General features: G+C 34.4%; 3 protein-coding genes across 11 annotated transcripts; 1 reads left to right on the forward strand and 2 right to left on the reverse strand.

The window, feature by feature from the left end:
- Positions 1 to 2,986: 2,986 nt before the first annotated feature.
- On the reverse strand, positions 2,987 to 6,518 carry LOC147507103 ((S)-coclaurine N-methyltransferase-like). Of its 2 annotated transcripts, XM_086599832.1 has the most exons (9): positions 6,379 to 6,518; positions 5,841 to 6,028; positions 5,313 to 5,421; positions 4,904 to 5,128; positions 4,706 to 4,805; positions 4,481 to 4,591; positions 4,266 to 4,355; positions 3,423 to 3,481; positions 2,987 to 3,285 (listed from the first exon to the last, which is right to left on the reverse strand). In XM_086599832.1, exons 2-9 carry the CDS (start codon positions 6,025 to 6,027, stop codon positions 3,090 to 3,092), a joined length of 1,077 nt encoding a protein of 358 aa, XP_086455958.1. In that variant the 5' UTR covers position 6,028; positions 6,379 to 6,518; the 3' UTR covers positions 2,987 to 3,089. The 2 variants fall into 2 exon arrangements, with proteins under 2 accessions (XP_086455958.1, XP_086455957.1); XM_086599831.1 differs by lacking the exon at positions 6,379 to 6,518 and having other exon boundaries at positions 5,841 to 6,216.
- A 2,767-nt stretch (positions 6,519 to 9,285) lies between these two features.
- On the forward strand, positions 9,286 to 10,980 carry LOC147507104 (S-norcoclaurine synthase 2-like). The gene is made up of 2 exons (XM_086599833.1): positions 9,286 to 9,652; positions 10,366 to 10,980. The coding sequence occupies exons 1-2, from the start codon at positions 9,358 to 9,360 to the stop codon at positions 10,716 to 10,718; spliced, it is 648 nt and encodes a 215-aa protein (XP_086455959.1). The 5' UTR covers positions 9,286 to 9,357; the 3' UTR covers positions 10,719 to 10,980.
- A 5,538-nt stretch (positions 10,981 to 16,518) lies between these two features.
- Positions 16,519 to 20,440, reverse strand: LOC147507105 (uncharacterized). Of its 8 annotated transcripts, XR_015217544.1 has the most exons (8): positions 20,198 to 20,440; positions 19,991 to 20,106; positions 19,800 to 19,875; positions 19,655 to 19,708; positions 19,048 to 19,106; positions 18,762 to 18,954; positions 17,511 to 17,751; positions 16,519 to 16,833 (listed from the first exon to the last, which is right to left on the reverse strand). XR_015217544.1 is itself a non-coding variant. In XM_086599838.1 (6 exons), the coding sequence occupies exons 1-6, from the start codon at positions 20,249 to 20,251 to the stop codon at positions 16,748 to 16,750; spliced, it is 627 nt and encodes a 208-aa protein (XP_086455964.1). In that variant the 5' UTR covers positions 20,252 to 20,440; the 3' UTR covers positions 16,519 to 16,747. The 8 variants fall into 8 exon arrangements, 4 of the variants coding, with proteins under 4 accessions (XP_086455964.1, XP_086455963.1, XP_086455961.1 ...); XR_015217542.1 differs by lacking the exons at positions 19,991 to 20,106; positions 20,198 to 20,440 and having other exon boundaries at positions 19,800 to 19,980; XM_086599838.1 differs by lacking the exons at positions 18,762 to 18,954; positions 19,048 to 19,106.
- Between the last annotated feature and the right edge of the window lie 463 nt (positions 20,441 to 20,903).

A 20,903-nucleotide genomic window follows, 5' to 3' on the forward strand; every position in this document is an offset into this window, starting at 1 on the left:
TGTCGACCTTCGCATCTCCCACAATCAAAGTAATCACTTTGCCTCTCCATCTTCTTTTCTCCCCACTTTTTTTTTTTCCTCTAATCGTTCTAGAAAAATGAGTGTTTTTATTATTTATGATTTTGGGTTTCAAAATAACCTTTGAAATTTGGTATTGATTGACTTTTTGGATTTCATTACAAATGAAGCATTTCCCCTTTATGTAGATTAGTTTTATTGCATACTCTTGTGATTTCAAGCGGTTTGCTATATATATTGATTGTTTAATTTAATATCGATTTTTTTTACTTTGAATTATTGATATTGTTACTACATACTTTGTAAAGTTATCGTTGAATACATTGTGTAATATTCTAATTGTGTTTTCAAGGTCATTTAACTCATATTGTTTTTGGCACTTGAAGAACAATGTTGGTTATGTTATCTGAGAAAGATAACAAATTGAGAAAATATGTTGTGAAGCTATTTTCTCGATTGTGCTTATATAGCTTCTCATCATGAATTTTTGCCTTGTCTTTGAAAAGTTGAAGAAACATGGCGGTTTTCTGTGTAAAGGTTTTGACAGATATTAGATTGAAAAATTGGGCAAATGCATACTTTCCGCGAGTGCTAGATATGGTAAGATACATGTGCTTTCGACACTAACCGATCGAATGCTTCAATGAATGATATGGATCACTAAAGAGCTTCCGCCTATTATTCCTATGCTTTTTGGAATCATGGAAAAGATGATAGAAATGACTTGGAACAGATTGGAGGAGTCTATGAAATGGAATTCGTTTTATGTCCAAAATGGAGATAATCTTGGTTAGTAAGGTTGAAGCTATAAGGACTTTGAGGGTGATTAGATCAAATGAAAATCGAGTATCTAGTTCATAGCGGCGTCATTCATTGATTGATTTAATGAATAGATCATGTACTTGTAACTATTAGCGTGTCGATAATTTCCCTTGCATACATGTTATCGCTTGTATTGGTAGTAAGGGTGATTCCTTTTATAGCTACATTGATGAAGGATATACGATGATCGTGATTAGGGCAATGTTACTCACATTCTATCAAGCCGATTCGAATGGTTCTATGCCAAGACATATGCTTGATTTTCCCTACGGTTTATCCGTGTAGTCGAAAGATTGGTCTTGGTAGACTCAAGAAGAAAAAATTGAAAGCACGGTGTGATTCGTTTAGTCGTGATGGGTTTTGATGTTCTCGGCAAACCATATTTTTTTTTGTTATCTTAATTGAGATTTTTAAGTATGGTCTTGACATTTATTAATGAGAAATTGATACTCATTGTATTCTTTTTATTGAATGTTAGATACTCATTTGAGATTATTCGTTAGTCGTTTTTTTATTTTATTTGTTATAATGGAATTTATATCCTGTGAAATTATTTGTGTTGCAATTGTAATTAAGAGTGCAACATTCATGTTGCAGTCATAATTGATAGTGCAATATTCTAATTGATATTGCAACATTCATGTTGCAGTCGTAATTGAGAGTGCAACATTCATGTTGTAGTCGTAATTGATAGTGCAACATTTTAATTGAGAATGCACCATTCATGTTGCAGTCGTAATTGAGAGTGAAACATTCTAATTGACAGTGCAACATTCATGTTGCAGTTGTAATTGAGAGTGTAACATTCATGTTGCAGTTGTAATTGAGAACATCCATATTGCAGTGGGATGTTGTACAAGAACCATGCGTGAGACTTACTTTTGATGTAATGCATGAGACTTAATGCTAGAACTATGCGTGAGACTTAATGCTATATACACATATAAGCGAATCTTGGTGGATTTGAACCACCATCCTCTTGGGATTCTTCTCCCAAGCGCTCTACCTTTTTGAGCTAAAGATCCATTCTTTTTATGTTAACTTCATCACGATAATACTTATAGTACATTTGAATCAAAAGTAATAAGTGCACTTTCTATTGTGTATAACCATTAAGTTCTTTAACATTCATATATGAGTACATGTAATCTCAATTATTTGATGTCAATGTAATGCAACATCCATGTTGCGGTTAGAGGTGACGATGCAACATCCATGTTTGCGATGGTAATTGATGATGTAACATTCATGTTGCGATGGTTGTTGCGATGGTAATTGACGATTGCAATATTCATGTTGCAAGATTAGTTGACAATGGTTGTTGCGGTAGTAATTGACTATGCAACATCCATGTTGTAATGATAATTGACAGTGCAACATCCATGTTGCAATATGAGTTGACTGTGGTTGTTGGAATGGTAATTGATTGTGCTACATCCATGTTACAATGGTAATTGACGTATAGTGTAACACTCATGTTGCAGTAGGAGTTGACAATTGAAAACAACATGTAAAATCAAACAACAAGCATCAACATTTAAGCAAAAATCAAGTTCATTAAACCAAAACACAAAATACAACTAAAATTAAAATATATATATATATATATATATATATATATATATATATATATATATATATATATATATATATATATATATGGAAAATTTTAAATTTAGTTTCTCACTTTTGTAATAGTTGGTTTTTTTTGTTTCGAGTAGATCTCAGTTTTTAATGTACAAAATCGGTGGAATCGCCATTAATTTCAAATTTCAAATTTCCATGTTACACTTTTCATACTTTCAGTTTAATTTGGAGGAACTAGGGTTTGTTTTTTTGTTTTCAAACTATTTAGATTTATGTTTGGGGAAGATGGGGTGAGGGACAAATTTGTAATATTACCAACAAATTGACTGGGTGGGCTTTTAACATAATTACAAAAGTCTATGTCTTTTATCCGAAATTAAATTAGAATGGTGGGCTTCAGGCCCAATCTCTGTAATAAAAATTCCAAATTTTGTTTTGGACTCGTTCTGGAAAATTGGAGGTACCGTAAGAAAAAAATAACTCACCGTGCCCTTGATCAACTAAATAGATTTACTTGAACTAGATTTTGATCATGTTATGCTCATGTAAGAGGTAAACGGGCATTCAATCAATCTACTGACCATTAAACAACTAACTGAAGACAATATCACCCAGTTTTAGGAAGGAAATGTACTGAAAAAGGTAATACACATTTGTAAAATTCATTTTCTTTTGAACAGGACATGACTTTCCATCCATTCTTCACCATTGTTATATCCACAAAGCTCGATTCCAGATAAACAAAATCCTCTCCAGTAGTTGATCAATTTCACTGCTTCTTCAACACTGCCGGTTAAGGTCTCAAAAATTGGTTTTATGGCATCAATGTGTGCATCCAGTCTCTTCAGCCATTCCTCACTGTAATAAATCATATGAATCAGTATCCACTTTATCATAGTCATGGATATATAACTATATAAGAAAAATTGATGAAAGAAAATGAGAACTAAATGGTTAGTCTTTTGATATTAGATAAATTGGAATGTGCCACTTACTTGGTACGTGAATAATGCTTCCCACTCAGAGTCCAATGGTTGACAACCGAAACATCATCCTGAGAAACAATTACAAAGCGATTAAGAATATATGCAATGCAGATCGACAGGGTAAATTTTAATTTTCATCGTCTTTCTTGTGTCACACATCGAGACGTGTTCAAGAATAAATGAGTGAACGCATCAACTGTTTCCATATTGCCATATATTAGTTGCAATTCATTTTGTGGTCTGTTTTTTGACTTTTTGCTTATGTGAATCCGAGAGCCTTTGGAAAAACGGTCATATTTGCTTTAGAGCACGTCTAATGGAGAGCTGCTAAAACAAGCAGTTAAACCTTTGCCACAAAGGATTTTTAGGGTTTTTACCTTACCCTGTCAAATATGACAGACCAAAATTTGAATTTCATTCTAATCGCTCTTTTGTGTTTTGAAGTGCTAAATGTATACGTACGGCCACACTTTATGCCGTCCGTGCAGTTTCTCCTGAAACTTCTTATGGCAGCTGCTAGACAAAGCCACAAATTTAGTTGGGTTTATCACAACAACAAAATTAAAGAGCTTTTTAGTAGCCCCATTAGAATGACATTTTGGTTGGGGGGGGGGGGGGGGAGGGGTGCTATATGGTTTTTAACAACCCATATAACACCCCATTAGACTTGTTCTTAGCCTTGCTCTAAAATGTTTTCGTGAAGTAATTCGGAATGGAGTTGTGATCAACTGTAGGCTCATCAAATGCCACGCCACTGTCTTTCACAACATAATTGTTAAACAATAACATATATGAGACGCCACTGTCTTTCACAACATAATTGTTAAACAATAACATATATGAGGAGCTCACCTGGAAGTACAAAAGAAATGAGGCTGATGGTATAATCACAGTTCCAGCAGGAAAAACATATTCAGTAAACCAGTCATCTTCGTCAAGAGGCTATAATCACAGAACATATGAGGATTAGGAGGTCAAGCAGGCTAAAAGTACCGATTCCACACACACAGAACCCCCCCCCCCAAACGAAACTTTGAGGTACAAGGGTCAAACAAGTTCTGGTGTACCTCATAGTGGTATGCAAAAGTCTTGTGGCATACATGCTCTATAAAGAGAAGCCCATCTGGTGTCATCCATTCTGAGATTTTTCTAAGAAGAAGCTCATAGTTCTTCATGTGCTGCAACAATAGTAAACAGTTGGTTGATTTGTTGAGCTTATATTCTACGAATGGAATATGATCAAAATTCGACTCATTAAGAGGATAAAAAACTTGATCAAAATATATATGTACCTCAAACAATTCAATAACCAATATTCGGTCGTAAGTATTAGCCATTTCATGAGTGGTTATGTCTGCGCATATGACTTCCACATTCGATAAGTTGCATCTCCTGAGGAACATAATATGACCTTATCAACGTATATTTATGTCATTTTGGGGTAGGGGGTAGACTAGAGCCAATATATATATATAGTGCAATATGATCACCTGGATTCCTCTTCAATGTACTCTTTCTGTGAAACTGAATTGGTAATTGCTGTCACATGACAGTTTTTATATTTCTGAGCAACATGTAATGTAAGAGCTCCTTGCCCACATCCGAGATCAAGAACAGTCTGTCCATCTTTAATTTGCGCCCTCTCGCAGTATAAGTCCAACATTGCTATCTCAGCTTCATCTAATGTCGTTGATTCATCTTTAAAGTAGCAACAACTACATTAAAAAATAGGTGCGGTTTGTCAAAAACAATTAGTTATATCAGTTGTATATATTGTTTCATGACCAAGATATCTTTTCTTAGCTTAAAGCAAACTCTCTCAACGATTGATTCGTCCAAACAAATTTCTATATGATAAATCATGAGAGTAGCATATTGAGGATCAAACAGGCTATTTACCTTCCTTTCAAGGTGCTTCCAAACATAATCTTTAGAAACTCTATAGGCACCTCATACATTTGGGAATCCAGTGTATGAACCTCCATGGCAATGTTCATGTGTCGCAATGCTGCATGCAGGGCAAACAATCTTTATGCAATCAAAGAAGAGTATTTGATCGCGCACGTTTTTATTTCCAGTTGCTATTATATGCTTTGCAAAGCGTTCCAACTGTCACTACATACAGGTTGGACCACAGTGTGTACGCACGAGTTCATCCATGGTATATCCAGACTCGTTCAGGACCTAACATTCTCATCCCGAACAATGTCTAAGATACTAGTCGAAATTTCTATCTAATAGGCCTGCTGTCATAAATGTGTACGATGATGATGCACATTTTATATTGTCTATGCTTAATATTTTACGCCTGTAGTCTATACATACGGAAGTTCCTTAGAGAAAATTTAGTTGTAAATGATCATGTTAATCAGGATAATGTAACCAAAGGCGCCTCCAAACAACTGATCATGAGAGAGAGAGACTCACAATGAGCAAACTTTAGGACTTCAGCAACCTGTTGTTCATTTGTAGGTTTGTAGCCCCATTGAAGACGCCTTGCCAATTCAACCCTCATGAGCTGTTTAACTTCATCACATGGAACGAGACCCAACTCCAACTTCTTTAGCAGCTCCATAACTGCTGCCTTCTTTGGTTGCTTATTTTCTAAAGCCATTCTGAATGAGAGAAAATGAAATAGAGAGGCAGGGAAACTGATTTTTCAGCAATAGTGACACAACAGGGTCTTTTGTTCACTGTTTTTATATGCTCTGCTCAATATAAAGGCTCAAATAAAAGTGTCCAATGGTACTAAATGCGGATTTATAACAAAAGTGTCCAATAATATCGGTTTGGCAATTGGCATAAAACTGTCCGATGGTCGATGGTCGATGGTCGATGGGTCGTTTATATTGGTTTGACACCAATGCGCAATTTTTTCGGAGATGCTATTCGCCGTCAATAGAGATTATAGTACTCAAAAACCAAAAAATATGTTTTCTACATTTTAACATTATCAAAAGGTCACCTAGGCAGAAGTGCAGAACTGGTTCAATAAGATCACATGTTCTGACCGACTGGATGATCACATGACCACATCTTCTAACAAGAGTTCACAGCAAGAAGTCGAAGAAATGTTTTAAATAATGTTACAATCCCAAAGCAAAGAAATGTTTGAAATAATGTTAGAATCCCATAGCAAAGAGTGTCTGTTAGTCTTGTTACATAGGGCATTTTTGTTCATTATTGGACTGCCACAAAATGCTCAGAGGACTGCATCTTCTCTCGCTTAACTCGAGGCATAGACTGACAAATCATGGAGCTCTTAATAACAGACATTATTTACTATTAGACTCCTCATGAGTTCCCTCGTGCGCGCACGAGATGTCCGTGACTGTACTTCTTTTACAAAAATGTGGAATGTGTATTTATTGAAGTTTTTGGGTTTGGGAAAAGTTTTTGGGAGACGATTTCTTACTCTAACGGCCTTACGGCCTAACCCCAAGTCCAACCAACAAAAACTTTGTTTCATTTCCTCACGATTTTTTTTTCAAGAGAATTCGTGAGCTCATTGACCGTCTTAATTCGGACTGACCGATGGGGAGGGTAGGTTCTGGGAATTAGATTATTTGATAGCCATAGTTGACAATTGCAAATGTTTGCCCCCTTGGCTAGTGACAAATTTACTATTGGGCAATCTAAGGTGCAAATTTATATAGTGGGCAAATTATGGCTATGAAACACAGACAAGTTGTTATGAATTGTTGGGTAGGTTCTGGGAGTGTGAACTTGATAATTTTCTTAACCCTTACCCTGGAAAAGTTTTCTCGTAGGAGAAATAAAAAGTGGGTTATTTACCCTTGTTAATCATGTGATTATCCAAATTAATAAAGTAAACAAATCAAACTATAGTCAGCGGAAAAGTTGTGTAAAAATATTCATTCTCTAATTTGCTTGTGTATATCGGAAAATGTAGTACATTATTTCTGGGGCGGGAATTGAAGTTTCAACAGAAATACTTTAACCTTCCCAATTCCCACGAGTACGATTTTTTTAGAAAATTTTCTTAACAATATATAACTTAACCAATTCAAAATGTTTTAGGGGGTTATCAATAACTTAACCAATTCTTTAAACTTTACACTTATGGAAACAAATTTGACTTTGAAGCTGTAGTGGACAGTCACTAATCATCTAAGCAGTTAAAATCGGTTTTCGAAACTAATCGGTCGAAGAGCGATATGCGATTAATCGGTTAATCGGTGATTTAATCGGTTATATCGGATGTATATATTTAATGTTTTCAAAATATATATTAGTATAATCATACCAAATATTTCTAAACAGTGATCCGAAATACAACAAAAAATATCAAATTCTCATAATCACATCTAACTAGCTCAATTTAGGAGTACTACAAATATGTCAAACATAAAAATTACGTTAAATATTTAAAGGAATAAGAGGATTGAGAAGCGATAATATTTATTAGAGAGATAATACAATAATTTGTATATTTAACTTTCATTAAGGAGGAGAAAATAAGTAAATTCTTAGTTTTGTGTATTGATTGGGTTCTATTATTATTAATACGGTTTAAGAATCTGATTTGTTAATTTTACGTATTTTTTTTGGATGGGAAATCGATATTTTCAATAATTTTTTTTCTCGGTTTAGCGAGAAATCGGTCATCTCGGCCGATTAATCGGTCAATTCAGTGATTAAATCAGTTCGGTGAGAAAAAGTAAAAAAATCAGTAAAAACTAATCGGTTTACGAGCGATACGCGATTAATCTGATATTGATAGCATAGGGAATGATTAAGTCTATGGCTGTCAACAGGCTGGACTTGAACATGACTCACCTATGTCCAAGTCCCGTTCAAATTATATTTACATTTAGAAGGTCCAAGTCCCAGTTTAGGTCCCGTTGGACATGAACGGATTCGGGCTTCACTTAGGTCCAATAAGGTTACATGGAAATAGTGTATTTTTTTTTTATTATTTCTCTAAAAAATACTGAAATAGAGTGTAATAAGACAAACCCAAGCCTTATATGTGGCATTACAACACTAATCCATCAAGTTTCTTAACATTTTGTGTATACTAGTAGTTACAAATTTAACAGTACTTAATTGAAAAACTAAAAAAATAACCTTAGTTTTTGGGCCGGGCCATTATCGGATTGGATGGGGGTATGTCCATAACTGGCCTAATAGTCCTATTGGACAATATTTAAGTTCTAAATCCCTATCTTATCGGTTCAGATTCAATCAGGCTTATGGTCTGGCCCAGCCCATTAACAACCCTAATTAAGTCATTTCCAGTTTCCGTCGGGGAAATAGTGACTCTCGAGGAAATTCAAATTGGCCAAGGAATCAATCAATAAAAAAAAGTGTGTTACCATACTTACCAATCACCATATCTATTAGAGCATTCCCAATGCAAGGGAATATCCAGGGGATGTGACAATATTCACCTCCAAATGGTCAAAAACATTTGCCCAATGCAAAATGCAAAGGTGAATATCAAGGTGACTATTTTCCCAAGTCAAAACGAAAGTGAAACTTTCAAACCGAGATAGTGCTGAGTTGTGAACTTCGGACGGGATGTTGGATTCCGTCTCGTGTGTTTTTTAAAAAAAAATCGGTTTCTTTTTTCGGACGGAACGTTTTATCCCGTCTCGCGTGTTTTTTCGCTTTTTTTTTTTTAACTTCATACGTGATGTTTCATTTCGTCCGGCGCGTTTTTTCAATTTTTACATTCAGACGGAATCCAACATCCCGTCAGAGATTAATATTTCACATTTGCATTAGGCAGCCTCACCTTGCCTTTCACCAAAACGATGAAAAAGAGGGGAAATTGAGTCTACGTGGAGGTGAATAACATTGGCATGCATAGAGGATATTAAAAGTGGGTCATTGTTGATACCTATATATAGAGTATTTGGTCTTATATCGCCAGTATCAACAAAAAGTAAATTTGCTTTCTTAAAACAAGTACACTAAAATGTGGAATGAAGTTCTCTTTGTTCTCTTAATGTTCTTAGGTACAATGAATTGCAACAATTTGGTTGTGAGCGGGAGGCCGCTACTCCATGGCATTACAAACAAGGAGTCTACAGTATCGAAAGTGCTTGAGCATGAGTTGAAAGTAGCTGCTTCCGCCGATGAAGTGTGGAGTGTCTATGGCTCACCGGAGTTGCCCATGCATTTGCTGGAGATGCTCCCGGGTTCATTTGAAAAGGTTAAGATCACTGGTGATGGAGGCGTTGGTACCATTATTGACTTGACATTCCCCCCGGGTACAGATTTGATCATTTATCCTATTACATATCTCTCATATAATACTAGCCACTAGGGTTGCAAAATTTCACATTGTCAGAATTTATCATAATATTAGGATTTCTGTTATTTGAAATGAGCATGTCTTCAGTGTGAGTAGCCCAGATTCATCCTCACTTTCTCTCTCCTGCGCACCCTAAATTTACCCATTTGAAATTACACAAGGTAATGGTAGTTCAGTCCCTTTACTGATAGTTTAATTACTACGAAAATTGGGTTAAACCCTTAAAGTTTTGTCGAGAAATTTCTTAAAACTTAAAAGCAATTTCATTTATGATTAAGTAGTATAATATGCTCATTCATTGAGGAAAACAAATTCTGGTAAGTACTGGATCAGATTATTCCGTGTTCATGGCCTGGGCTTTAGTGTTTCTTTGTACTGGATCAGGTTATTCCACCAACTCCTAGGCAGTAGGCACTCAGACTACGAACTTATATGAGAAGTGTTTACCTAAAATCCTAAAGTTAAATCACATCTTGTTTTTGTATTTTAAACAATCACTTAGGATCTAAAACCACGATTATCTTCGCAATGTAATATAAATCAAAAGATATACCTTGATCATTGCATTTGTGAGGCTAAAACTATGGATCAACATATATATTTTGATTTATATTATTTTGTGAAGATAACCAAGCCTAATAACTTGATTTTCATAACAATCTTATGTAGGTGAATTTCCTCATGCGTACAAGGAGAAATTTGTGTTCATCGACCACAAGCTACGTATATTGAAAGTACAAATCATCGATGGTGATTATGCAAACCTAGGCGTTACATACTACATGGACACCATCATTGTTGTTGAGACAGGTCCAGATTCATGTGTCATCAAATCGTCAATGGAATATTACGTAAAGCCTGAGTTTGCCAACATTGTGGAACCACTTATTGATACTGTTTCAGTAGCATCTATGGCCGAAGCTGTAGCTAAGAAAGTTTTAGAAGAAAAGCATAAGAGCTCGGAAGAAAATCCATCTATCACTACGCCATTTGGGCCAACACAGGAACGGGGTCAAAATTAGGCTAAAAGTCTAGCAATTTTCATCACAATTTAGGGACGAGCCTAACAGAAACATATCCTAATCCGTTTCTGTTTGGTCCAAATGGTGTAGTGTATGTAGTCTAATGAAGGAATAAGGATGATAATGTCAATGTAATATGCTTCGTTGCAGTTCTAATTTGGTTGTTAGGCACTTAGTTTACTTGGTGTGAGTGTTTTGTGTTCCATTTTCACTTTGTGTTTGCTCAACAAAGAAGGTATTAAATAAGGTCTGTTTTAGTCCATTTGTTTGTCTAATTGTTTTAGCCGTTGTTTGAAATTAAATCACATTATCTCCAATCTAAGGGCAAGAACTTGGTCCCAAGGCCTATTTTCGGATGCAAATCATTCTCATTGCTAGCGTTATTTTTAAATCACTCATAAGGACAATAATTTTCAGGTGAAAATAAACCAGAGAACCAATTTTCGAGTGAAAATAACCTACAAAGACAAATAGCTCGGATTTGAAATAAATATTTTCTGATTTTACTATTTATATCGTTTTGCTATGAATAATAAGTGTTCATACCTTATGTTGATGTATAAACAGTGATTGTTCATACCCAAATATGTGAACATACCTCATATAATATGTTGATGTATGAACAATTATTGTTCATAGCTAATGTTGAGATATAAACAATGATTGTTCATACTGTAATAGGTGTTCTTACTGATCATACATTATGTTGAAGTATAAAAAGTAATTGTTTATACCCCCAAATAGGTATGAACAATGATATAAACAATAATGATTATTGTTCATACTCCAATAGGTGTTCTTACTGATTATACATTATGTTGAGGTATGAACAATGATTGTTCATAACTCATGTTGCCCATACCCTAACTAGGTATACGAACAGTGATTATTTATTGTTCATACTATATACACCGGGTCATTTAGGTTGGGTCAGACCGTTTATTATTTATATCAGGGCATACTTGACCTTCCATCCATCTAAGCCGTTTTTAATTTCGCGTCAAGTGTATACTTAACCTTTCATCTATCTATCCACTCTTTATGAGAGCATTCCTAATGCAAGTAGCAAGTTTTCACCTCCACGTAGAACAATTTCCTCTCTTTGCTATCTTTCTGGTGAAAAATTACGACGGGTTGCCCAATATAGAGGTGACTTTAAAATATCAGACAGAATGTTTCATTTCGTTTGAATGTAAAAAGTGAAAAAATATCGAAAAAAAAATGTCGGACGGAATGAAACATCCTGTCCGAAAAAAAAAAAAAAAAAAAAACAAAACAAAACTACGGTAAGATTGTTGCTGGTCTCGAGAGGGAGTTTGATTTATCTGTTCGTCAAAAGATAGTCATGGGATGCTTGCAGTCGGAACACGCAAAAAATTTTCTACTTGTTATTCCGATGGAGTAGGGGTGATAAAAGGGCCGGGCCGGGCTAGCCCGCCCCTCAAACCATAAAAGCCCTCATGATTGAGGGCCGGGTCAGCCCGCCCCTATTTGATTTAATAATATGTATATAAGTATACAAAACTAATCCTTATATATTTAGAAAAAAATAGATTGAGATGGTGGAAGAGATGATATTCTTAAAACATCTACATTTTTCATACTTAACTATGTTGTTAGGTTGGATTTGCTTTATGTATGACTTATATACATATCATATCATTAAATCAATTACAAAAGTGCATATATTATATTATGTTATAATTTATCCCCTATTGAAAACTAATTTAATGATTTTTTTTTATACAATTTAGATAATTATAATATAATACATAAATATAATGTAAAATAATAAGAAAATGTGGTTTTCTTTTAGGGTTTACACAAATATATAGTATAATACATAAATTATCACCCCTATTTTGGGTTTACACAAAATAATCATAGTTCACTTTTCTTTTTATATTTGACCTCTTTTACTCAAATTACAAAATACCCCATATGATATGTGGTAAACTACTATTATTAAACATCATTTGTAGTGAAAATATTAGGTCAAATAGGGATAATTGTGGTACCCTACATATATAATGTAAAAAAATAAAATATATCTTATCGAAAAAAAAAATACTGAGGGCCAAGTGAGGGCTCGGAAGGGCCAAATGCGGGCCGGGCCTATGCTCCAGAACTTAGACCCTAGCCCGCCCCTAACAAGCATGAGGGCCGGGTCAGCCCGCCCCTCAAATCTGTGAGGGCCAACTTTTGAGGGTTTTGACGCGCATTTTTGAGGGCCGGGTCGGGCCGGGTTGAGGGCCTGAGGGCCAAATTATCACCCCTACGATGGAGGGACTTGGACAGCATATATCGCCGGTGGAGTATCGTTATATTCTCCGATACCGTCTCATGATTCCTTTGTACTCTGACAGTGGTTTATCCCCTGTTTGCAAAAATAGTAGATTGGATGTTTTCGGGGACCATGCAGCACATTGTCGGCATTTTTCAGGTTTCAAATACCGACATGATCATGTCAGAGACATTTTATGTGATGTATTTTGGAGGGTTGGGGTACAAGTGAAGAAAGAAGCTCCTGTTAACTTTCTCAGTTGTCACCGTGCACTTCTGTTAACCCATGAAAGGCTTTATTGAACACATACAGAATCAACAACATTTATTCCGCATTGCCTCTGAAAAAACCATCAATGTGAATCAATAAATGAGCCTATCAAATCCAGTTTGAAATGTTAAACAAGAATGATAAAGGCTTTCCAATGACATATGTCAATATACTAAGAAGACCAAGTAGAAAAAATCATTAGAGCCTATCTCAACGTTATATAAAGCATAACCAATCTGACATTCAGTAAGTTTGAGAGAAAGCTCTTAGGATTTAGTGTCAGTATCTACATAAACAAAATTTTGCAAGATATTTCACTGTTACACGGTTAGGTATTACAATGTTTTCCAATTGCATGCCCCATTTTTCTTAAAAGAATGTAAATGACAATATTTGTCAGTCACATGAATTCTATTTTGGTTTGAATTGTCAGCCACATACATAGACTAATATCAAATGAAAGAAAGGATAAATTATTGTAAAAAAAGGATGAATTTGGAATAAATATTAAAGCTAAATATATAAACTCAATATACTAAAATATCTAAAAGACACAGGCATACTTGAAACCTTATCCAAATAAGACTTTATAGTCTAATTTAATAGGGAGAAATGCAACCACATTCAATTACATAACAATGTGAAAGGAGAATGCATATGGTGCAAAGGAACTACCAAAGTGCACTATTAGCCCATTACCATTACGACCACCAATGGAACCAATGGTTCGACATACAACTATTGGTGATATCAAAGAGTTTGATCCTTCGATATCATCCTTCAAAGCAAGACACAACTATAAATGACTAAAATAATAACATAATATTGTCAAAAAAAAAATCTCATCAAAATGCCAAAATCAAAAAATCCACTTCAAGATGCTAATGAAGAAGACGAAAACCCGTCCAAATTAGTCGTAAAAACCCTAATGACCATATCATATGAGACGTGCATACATTATTTCAGAAAATACTAAATAGAGTAATCAACTATAAAGAATAATAGAATAATGTTAACTTTTATTTTCATTTGTTAGCATCTTAACACTTAACTTATATAGATGACTGAAATATTAAACAAACAAATAAATCATTAAACAGAATAGTGTTATTGTTCAATTGTTTCGTATGCTTTTCGTCCAAGAATTTTTTTTGGCCATGAATAGGGTGGATAACTTGAAAAAATTAACATCCAAATTTATCTTGTATTATTTAACCAAAAATTGAAAATATAATGGTACTATGATTACTATTGATGATACTCGATCACAGACTTGATTGGAAGATAATCAATATTGATATGATGAATTTTTTTTCCAATGCTTCTGCAGAAACTCAACTAACATTGGTACATCCTGCCTCTGGAAAATATTCCAAATGACAAAGTGTCATCACTTTGGACAAAGTCCTTCATATCTCCGCCTGACTTCTTCGATTCTTGACTATCAACTTCTTTATCCGCTGAAGTAGAAGTTAAGAGACTATCTGTTCCCTTGACACAAATCTCTGCCAAATTAGCATTAGAAAAGAGAACATTATCTTGATTTAACGTTTCCTAGTTAGATAACGATTCATACTCTGCATCAAGACCAAAAACACAATAGAAACATTCTATAGCAAAAGTGCAAACAGTCCCCTCAAATATTTAAAATATAGGCTTCAAAATCAACATTCATCCAATCCAAGTAGCACATTATTTCACGACACATCTTCCTCTCCCCTATAGCTAAATCTCAATTCGCTCATAGATAACGTTTTTTCAAAATGTCGACACTACTGTCAGGACCATTCTTCATCTGACAATGTGGACTGAAATATTCCATTTTTCCCACAGTTGAATTATTTTATCCTATTATATTCTATTGTTCCTGTTCCAATTCCATATCAAAACTCAGAGGTAACAACTTACCACGAATGTCACAAAGGCATCGGGAAGAGCTTTCTCTTCCCTCCAACTTTTGTTTCTTCAATTAAATTTCCACTATATCATACCTCTCCAACAACGAATTCGTTTGAAGAAGTTCACCACATTTCAAGGCATTGGATCTCTTCAAATGGCCAAGGACATTTGGTACCAAAAGCAGTAAACTCGACATTTGATAGCAGTAAACTACTCGTATATATTTTCTAACCACCAAAAGCCAATCAGGTGCTTATCAGAAGCAAAGAGGAACTTCATAATATATGATATTATCTAAAGAGGAAAAAAACACAAATCAACAACAAATTATATTCAAAAATAGTTTAATACCAAAATAAAAATAACAAATTAGATTGAAAAAAAAACAAAGAGGACATAGTTTCTCAAAAAAGAGTGATTTAGAGTAGAGAGGAAAAAGGAACCATGTTCCCTACCTATTTCAACACGACATTGTCGAGAAGTTTATGTAAAGAGTTCTTTTATCTCTAGATAACCCTATGCCATGAAGCAAACACCATACCCCTTTTAAAAATTGCGATTTGCACCTCAATTCAATTTGATAATGCCGCAACATATTTTTGAAATCAAATATATTTGTCACAAGTAAATTAGGAACAAATAAAATATATGTTAGAAAATCATGGTTAATCATTTATTTTGTAAATTGAAAAATAAAATTGAACCATATTCATTTTGTAAGTAAATGGAGTAATGCCGTATTTACTTGCTAATAGCAGAGTGACGAAATATAACATAATAGGACTGGTTTTGGGAAAAGCTATGTGGTGGCTAAGATTTAATCTCATGCCCTAAGTAAATAGACTAAAAAACTGAACGGGAAAAAAGAAAAAGAGAAAAAAGAAAACATTGACATGAGGCTCTACAAAAGATTGTCCTAGTCTACAAAGATCACCTCTCCACTAGTATGGCACTTCCTTAGAATAACCTTGCATCTTATGGAGTCACAAATCACTTTAAGTAAAATCTATGACAAACAAAACTGCTTAAAGACATAAAATTCTTCGCAAACAACTGCAGAATATTAAAAATAAAATTAAATAAAAGAACTTAATTAAATGATGGAAGGCAGATTCTTCACCTTCCCATCCTTACCCATAGCTTAAATTACTATTTCTAACCTTGCATAATCACTCAACAACTCCTACTACAAGCAATAGTTGAATCAAATAAAGCACAGACCATATAATTGAAGATTATGATTTGAGTATTTTTCTCTTATACCAAAATTTAGTTGCATATATTTTTTTTCCTATAAAACTTCAATCTGAACAGGTTGAATGCTTGAATACAATACATAATAGAACATACAAAACCCATGAATTGTGAGATGTGTCGTGTGATGACGACTACTCTGGTTTCGACACATCAATTGGTCATGCCAGCATTTCAATTCCAACTGAATACACGGGCGATGCATTTGTAAAATGAATCCTTTCTAACATGTCTTTGAACCAAAAATCACATTCTAATAATTAGCATCTATTATTAAAAGAAATTACAGATAGTAAAAGCTCCTATAAAAAGAAGTACAAACTCACAATGTTACCATCCATATGCTCCAAGCTAAGCAAGATTGCGAGCCTTCTTGTTGCTTCTCTAGCATTTGTTCTTCGTGGCATGCTAGGAAGCAAATCAATTATATTTGAAATTTCAATAGCAAAACAAAATACCCATTTAAAGTAGTATATGGGTTTAATATACAGCCAACTCCATTGTATCTGAAAATTTAGTGAGAATTCTCAACTCAATAAAAAGAGAATTACCTCTAATTCGTCAGACTTTAAAAAAAAAAACACACACAGACACATGTATTTGACAAACCTTTGTTAAACATTAGACAGAAAATCAACATTGTAATCCAATGGCTATGTCGATCTAATTTATCTCAAGTACGAGAGATATTACGTAAAAGAAAAAAGATCATTCAACAAACTTTCTAGAAATGAATGTAACAAATTGAGACAATTTAGAGATTAAACGCTAACTTGATCTGACCTAAATTCAAATACCAAATTCTATCCTAAAATAGATATAAAAAACACCTAAAACAATATAGAAAGAAGATGAGAAGAAGAAAACTATAGAAAATTGGTGACTAAAACTACAATACTTAATATCTGAGATGTGCCTACTTCATGACCACCAAATTGTTTGCATGAATCTTTCATTACTACAATGTGAAATATATGAATGCCAATCTACTTTTAGTATCTATCATATAAAACTTGGATCACTACGTCAACCATTAAAACTTCGAATAGAACATTTGAAAGTATAAGAGATAGTTATGTACATACTCCGCAGGGAGAAGCTATGGTCTCGAGCACGACCAACTTTCTTGGTCCACTTATATTCAACTTTCCGAAACTTAACCCGAGAAGGAAGGAGTTCACCATAGAATTGGCAATAGTTTATTTTCCAGCTGCAAGTAGAACAGATAACTGTAGCCTTTCTAGTACCATTGGGACTTCGATTCAATGTTACAACTATAAATGGTCGTTTACATATGCAACAGTCCTCATCATAATTTTCAGCTGCCTGTAATATAATCATAGGAAAGATTTAATAATATGGAAAAGTGGTTTCTAATTAAAAAAATCAATATCATGTTCCTCCTGCAAGGTAGATTTTAATTTAACTTAAAAAGAGGACTCTGATTGATGGTGTATGTGTGTGTATCAGGTGCAATGAAAAACAGAGTATTGTCATATGAATATGAATTTACAAATAGAGAGTTTTGAAGAAAAGTGGGGGACAGCCGAAACACGTTCTGTAGAAAATTTGATTGGATTCCATAACCTCCTTCATTAACTCATTCATCCCCACCGCCTTGATCATATTTGAGAGAGAAAGATCTTTGAGAGAGAAAAAAAAAAGAAAAATAATATACAGCGACTCTTAAAACTTAATAATAGGTTCCTTTCTAGGTTCTACTACGTCATTGCCCCAAAGGAGATTTTTCTTTGTAGAATTCGAAGTCTCAAGGAGTTTTAAGCGGTTTCCACCATGAATAAAGACATAAGAAGTCATCATGCTTACGGAAGAAGAAGCCAATGAAGTCTTGTTTTATCATGCGCATATTCATTTAATTCCTCAACGTAATATATTCTGCATACTCATTTCTCACAATGTACATGTCATTGTATAACATATGCAACTGCGTTTCACTCTAAAATGCAACTTGAAACAGAAAAGAGATGTTCCTTACATGGTCCCGATATCAATGGACCACTGCACATGGTCTTTAATCCTATATTCCGTTTTGCATTTAATTGATGATGAGGCCTTTTGGAATCTGGCTCTTCAGTACCATCTTTCTGGGCTTTTTGAACTACACCCTCATCTCCATAATTTAGTAGGGTCCCTCATATTCACAGTCAAGCAACATGGAGTTGTCTAAAAAGACAATTTTAACAATGTAATATCGATTTAGCACTTCAAACCAATTTACGCAAGAAAAACATGGTAAGTTAAACCACCCCAAAACATAAAGGGGGACTACTAAATTCACAGACAATAACAGGCAGGGGGGAAAAAGGTATACTTACTCTTGAATTGGGGTTGGTCCTTGCAAATAATTTTTTTTAGTTTTTAACTCATTAGGCCCTTCAGAATCAGGAATAAACCCAATGGTACAAACTCTTCCCTCCATTTCTTCCATGAAACCAACATCTTAGCTGCTTTCATTGGGTTCATCGACCTTGCTACTAAAAATCTCGTCAACATGGCATCACCATAGTTCTGTGAAAGCACCATACACTTGATTACATCAAAACTATAACGGGTGTGTGCAGATTTTATAACTTGGGTATTTAGCAAAACACAAAAACTTACCTCGGTTGTTGAGCCTAGCTGCTCTAGTGACTTCCTCATTTCTGTTAATAGAGCTTCCTCTATTGAGAGAGAGAGAGAGAGAGAGAGAGAGAGAGAGAGAGAGAGAGAGAGAGAGAGAGAGAGAGAGAGAGAGAGAGAGAGAGAGAGAGAGAGAGAGAGCAACCACGAAAAGAACTATTAGTGTTGACTTTTGAGGAAAGAACTGAACAGAGTCCTCAAGAAGCCAAGTAGTCTGTGAACCACCGGTTTAGTTCGACAACCCAAAGTTTCAACGAAGATTTTGGATTTTCTCAGAACTTTCGTTGCAGAACTCAACGAAAAGTCTTAATTAGAATATCATCAAAGGTGGATTGGATTCCTTCGGAAAAAAAACAAAAAAACAAACCCTAATTGAAATTGAAAGAGAGAGAAAATGCGTCGGAAGAAAGAAACACACATGTTCTATTGTTGGAATAATAATTATCAAATTTAAATTTGCTTCAGCAACTTTAAATGAATCTGTAGAAGAAGAACCAATAGATATATAGGCCCTACTTTAGGTACAAAATTGACAACCTTTATATTTTTTGCGGATGGATATTGAAAATGTTATGTAAAGTTACATTACCTCAACATCATTTCCATTCGAGACGCTCACAAGAAAGCCTTGGTTGTGTAGGAACTGCTAAGCAAAATAATTTTTTTTTGTTATTCCTCTTCTCATCAGGAGAAAATAAAGAAGAAAGAATATGAATATATAAATGCTTACAAACCTCTAAACTTTTGAAGGGCAATGAATTTGGAGATATGAGAAGGCCTTCAATATTATCACCACCAATCACTTTTATCCTGCCATCCTTGCACCGTTCCACGAGTGGGGAATCACTTAATAATAGTTAGTAATAGCCTAATAAGTAAAACATTTCATACACACAATATTTAAAAAAAAAAAAAAAAAACTTACAGTGTCCCAATAGCCAAGAGTCGCTGAAAAGGATCAAAAGCAAAAATTGATGCAGTGGATGGGATACCATAGTGAATTTCAACACGTGGATTTAAATCCTTTAATGTCACATTTTGCTGTAGAGAAAAGGTTGTTTTTATTTTGACTGAACGAACACAGTTAGATGTCCTGACTATTAATCTAGCAAAAAAAAAAAAAAAAAAATACCTGAGAATTAGAAGAAGGAATCTTGACCTTATGTAAGAAGCGATTAGCGAACATAGTCAGTATCTGTCAGTTGTTTTAGATGGAAATGTTTTTTTTTTTTATGTTTTCGAGCGATGGGTTAGTTGAATATGACCAAAAAATAGGGTTTTGACGAAGAGTTTTTTTTTTTTTTTTTTTGGTTATAAGGTTTGGTGAGAAGAAGAAGTTTGGGTTATAAGGTTTTGTTGACTAAAGATTTTTTTTTATCCTCTGTGTTTTTAGATTCTTATGCGAATAGTTCTCAAAACAGGGCGTGAGTTTGTTTTTTTCTATTCCGAATGATTATAAAAGTTAAGGTGTCCATCTCAGAGAAAAAAGAGAGATGAGGTGGCTTCATGGAAACATTCTCAATTACTCAGTATTCATGGTCTTTGATGACATGTTTCTATCAGAAAAAACAAAAAAAAAAAAAAAAAAAAAAAAAAAAAAAAAAAAGAGGCGTGCAACTCATTGCAGTTTAATGAATCTTAGTGGATACTACAGATGAGGGAAAGTGACAGACGGACAAAGTAAATTAAATAGCTAAAATTATCTTCAAGTCATCAAAGGCTAGTCCAATCTTCAAATAAATAATTAGAACCCATTATGTCAGGCATGAACGAAAATCTCTACTACTAGTATATCTATAATGATCGTGGCCTCTTAAATTCATCCGGGACTTTTTCTG

Source organism: Coptis chinensis, chromosome 3 (genome assembly GCF_015680905.1).
Source record: "Coptis chinensis isolate HL-2020 chromosome 3, ASM1568090v1, whole genome shotgun sequence".
Classification (NCBI taxonomy): Eukaryota; Viridiplantae; Streptophyta; class Magnoliopsida; order Ranunculales; family Ranunculaceae; genus Coptis; species Coptis chinensis.

Excerpts from the sequence above, each read along its gene's own strand:
- LOC147507103 (XM_086599832.1), bottom strand. The coding sequence starts at position 6,027 with ATGGCTTTAGAAAATAAGCAACCAAAGAAGGCAGCAGTTATGGAGCTG. Across the intron at positions 5,422-5,840 it reads AGTCCTAAAGTTTGCTCATT|CATTGCGACACATGAACATT; the intron begins GTGAGTCTCTCT and ends CCCTGCATGCAG. Across the intron at positions 4,592-4,705 it reads TGGTTATTGAATTGTTTGAG|CACATGAAGAACTATGAGCT; the intron begins GTACATATATAT and ends CTATTGTTGCAG.
- LOC147507104 (XM_086599833.1), top strand. The coding sequence starts at position 9,358 with ATGTGGAATGAAGTTCTCTTTGTTCTCTTAATGTTCTTAGGTACAATG. Across the intron at positions 9,653-10,365 it reads TGACTTGACATTCCCCCCGG|GTGAATTTCCTCATGCGTAC; the intron begins GTACAGATTTGA and ends AATCTTATGTAG.
- LOC147507105 (XM_086599835.1), bottom strand. The coding sequence starts at position 20,251 with ATGTTCGCTAATCGCTTCTTACATAAGGTCAAGATTCCTTCTTCTAAT. Across the intron at positions 19,912-19,990 it reads CTCTTGGCTATTGGGACACT|TGATTCCCCACTCGTGGAAC; the intron begins GTAAGTTTTTTT and ends ACTATTATTAAG. Across the intron at positions 19,712-19,799 it reads TGCCCTTCAAAAGTTTAGAG|CAGTTCCTACACAACCAAGG; the intron begins GTTTGTAAGCAT and ends TATTTTGCTTAG.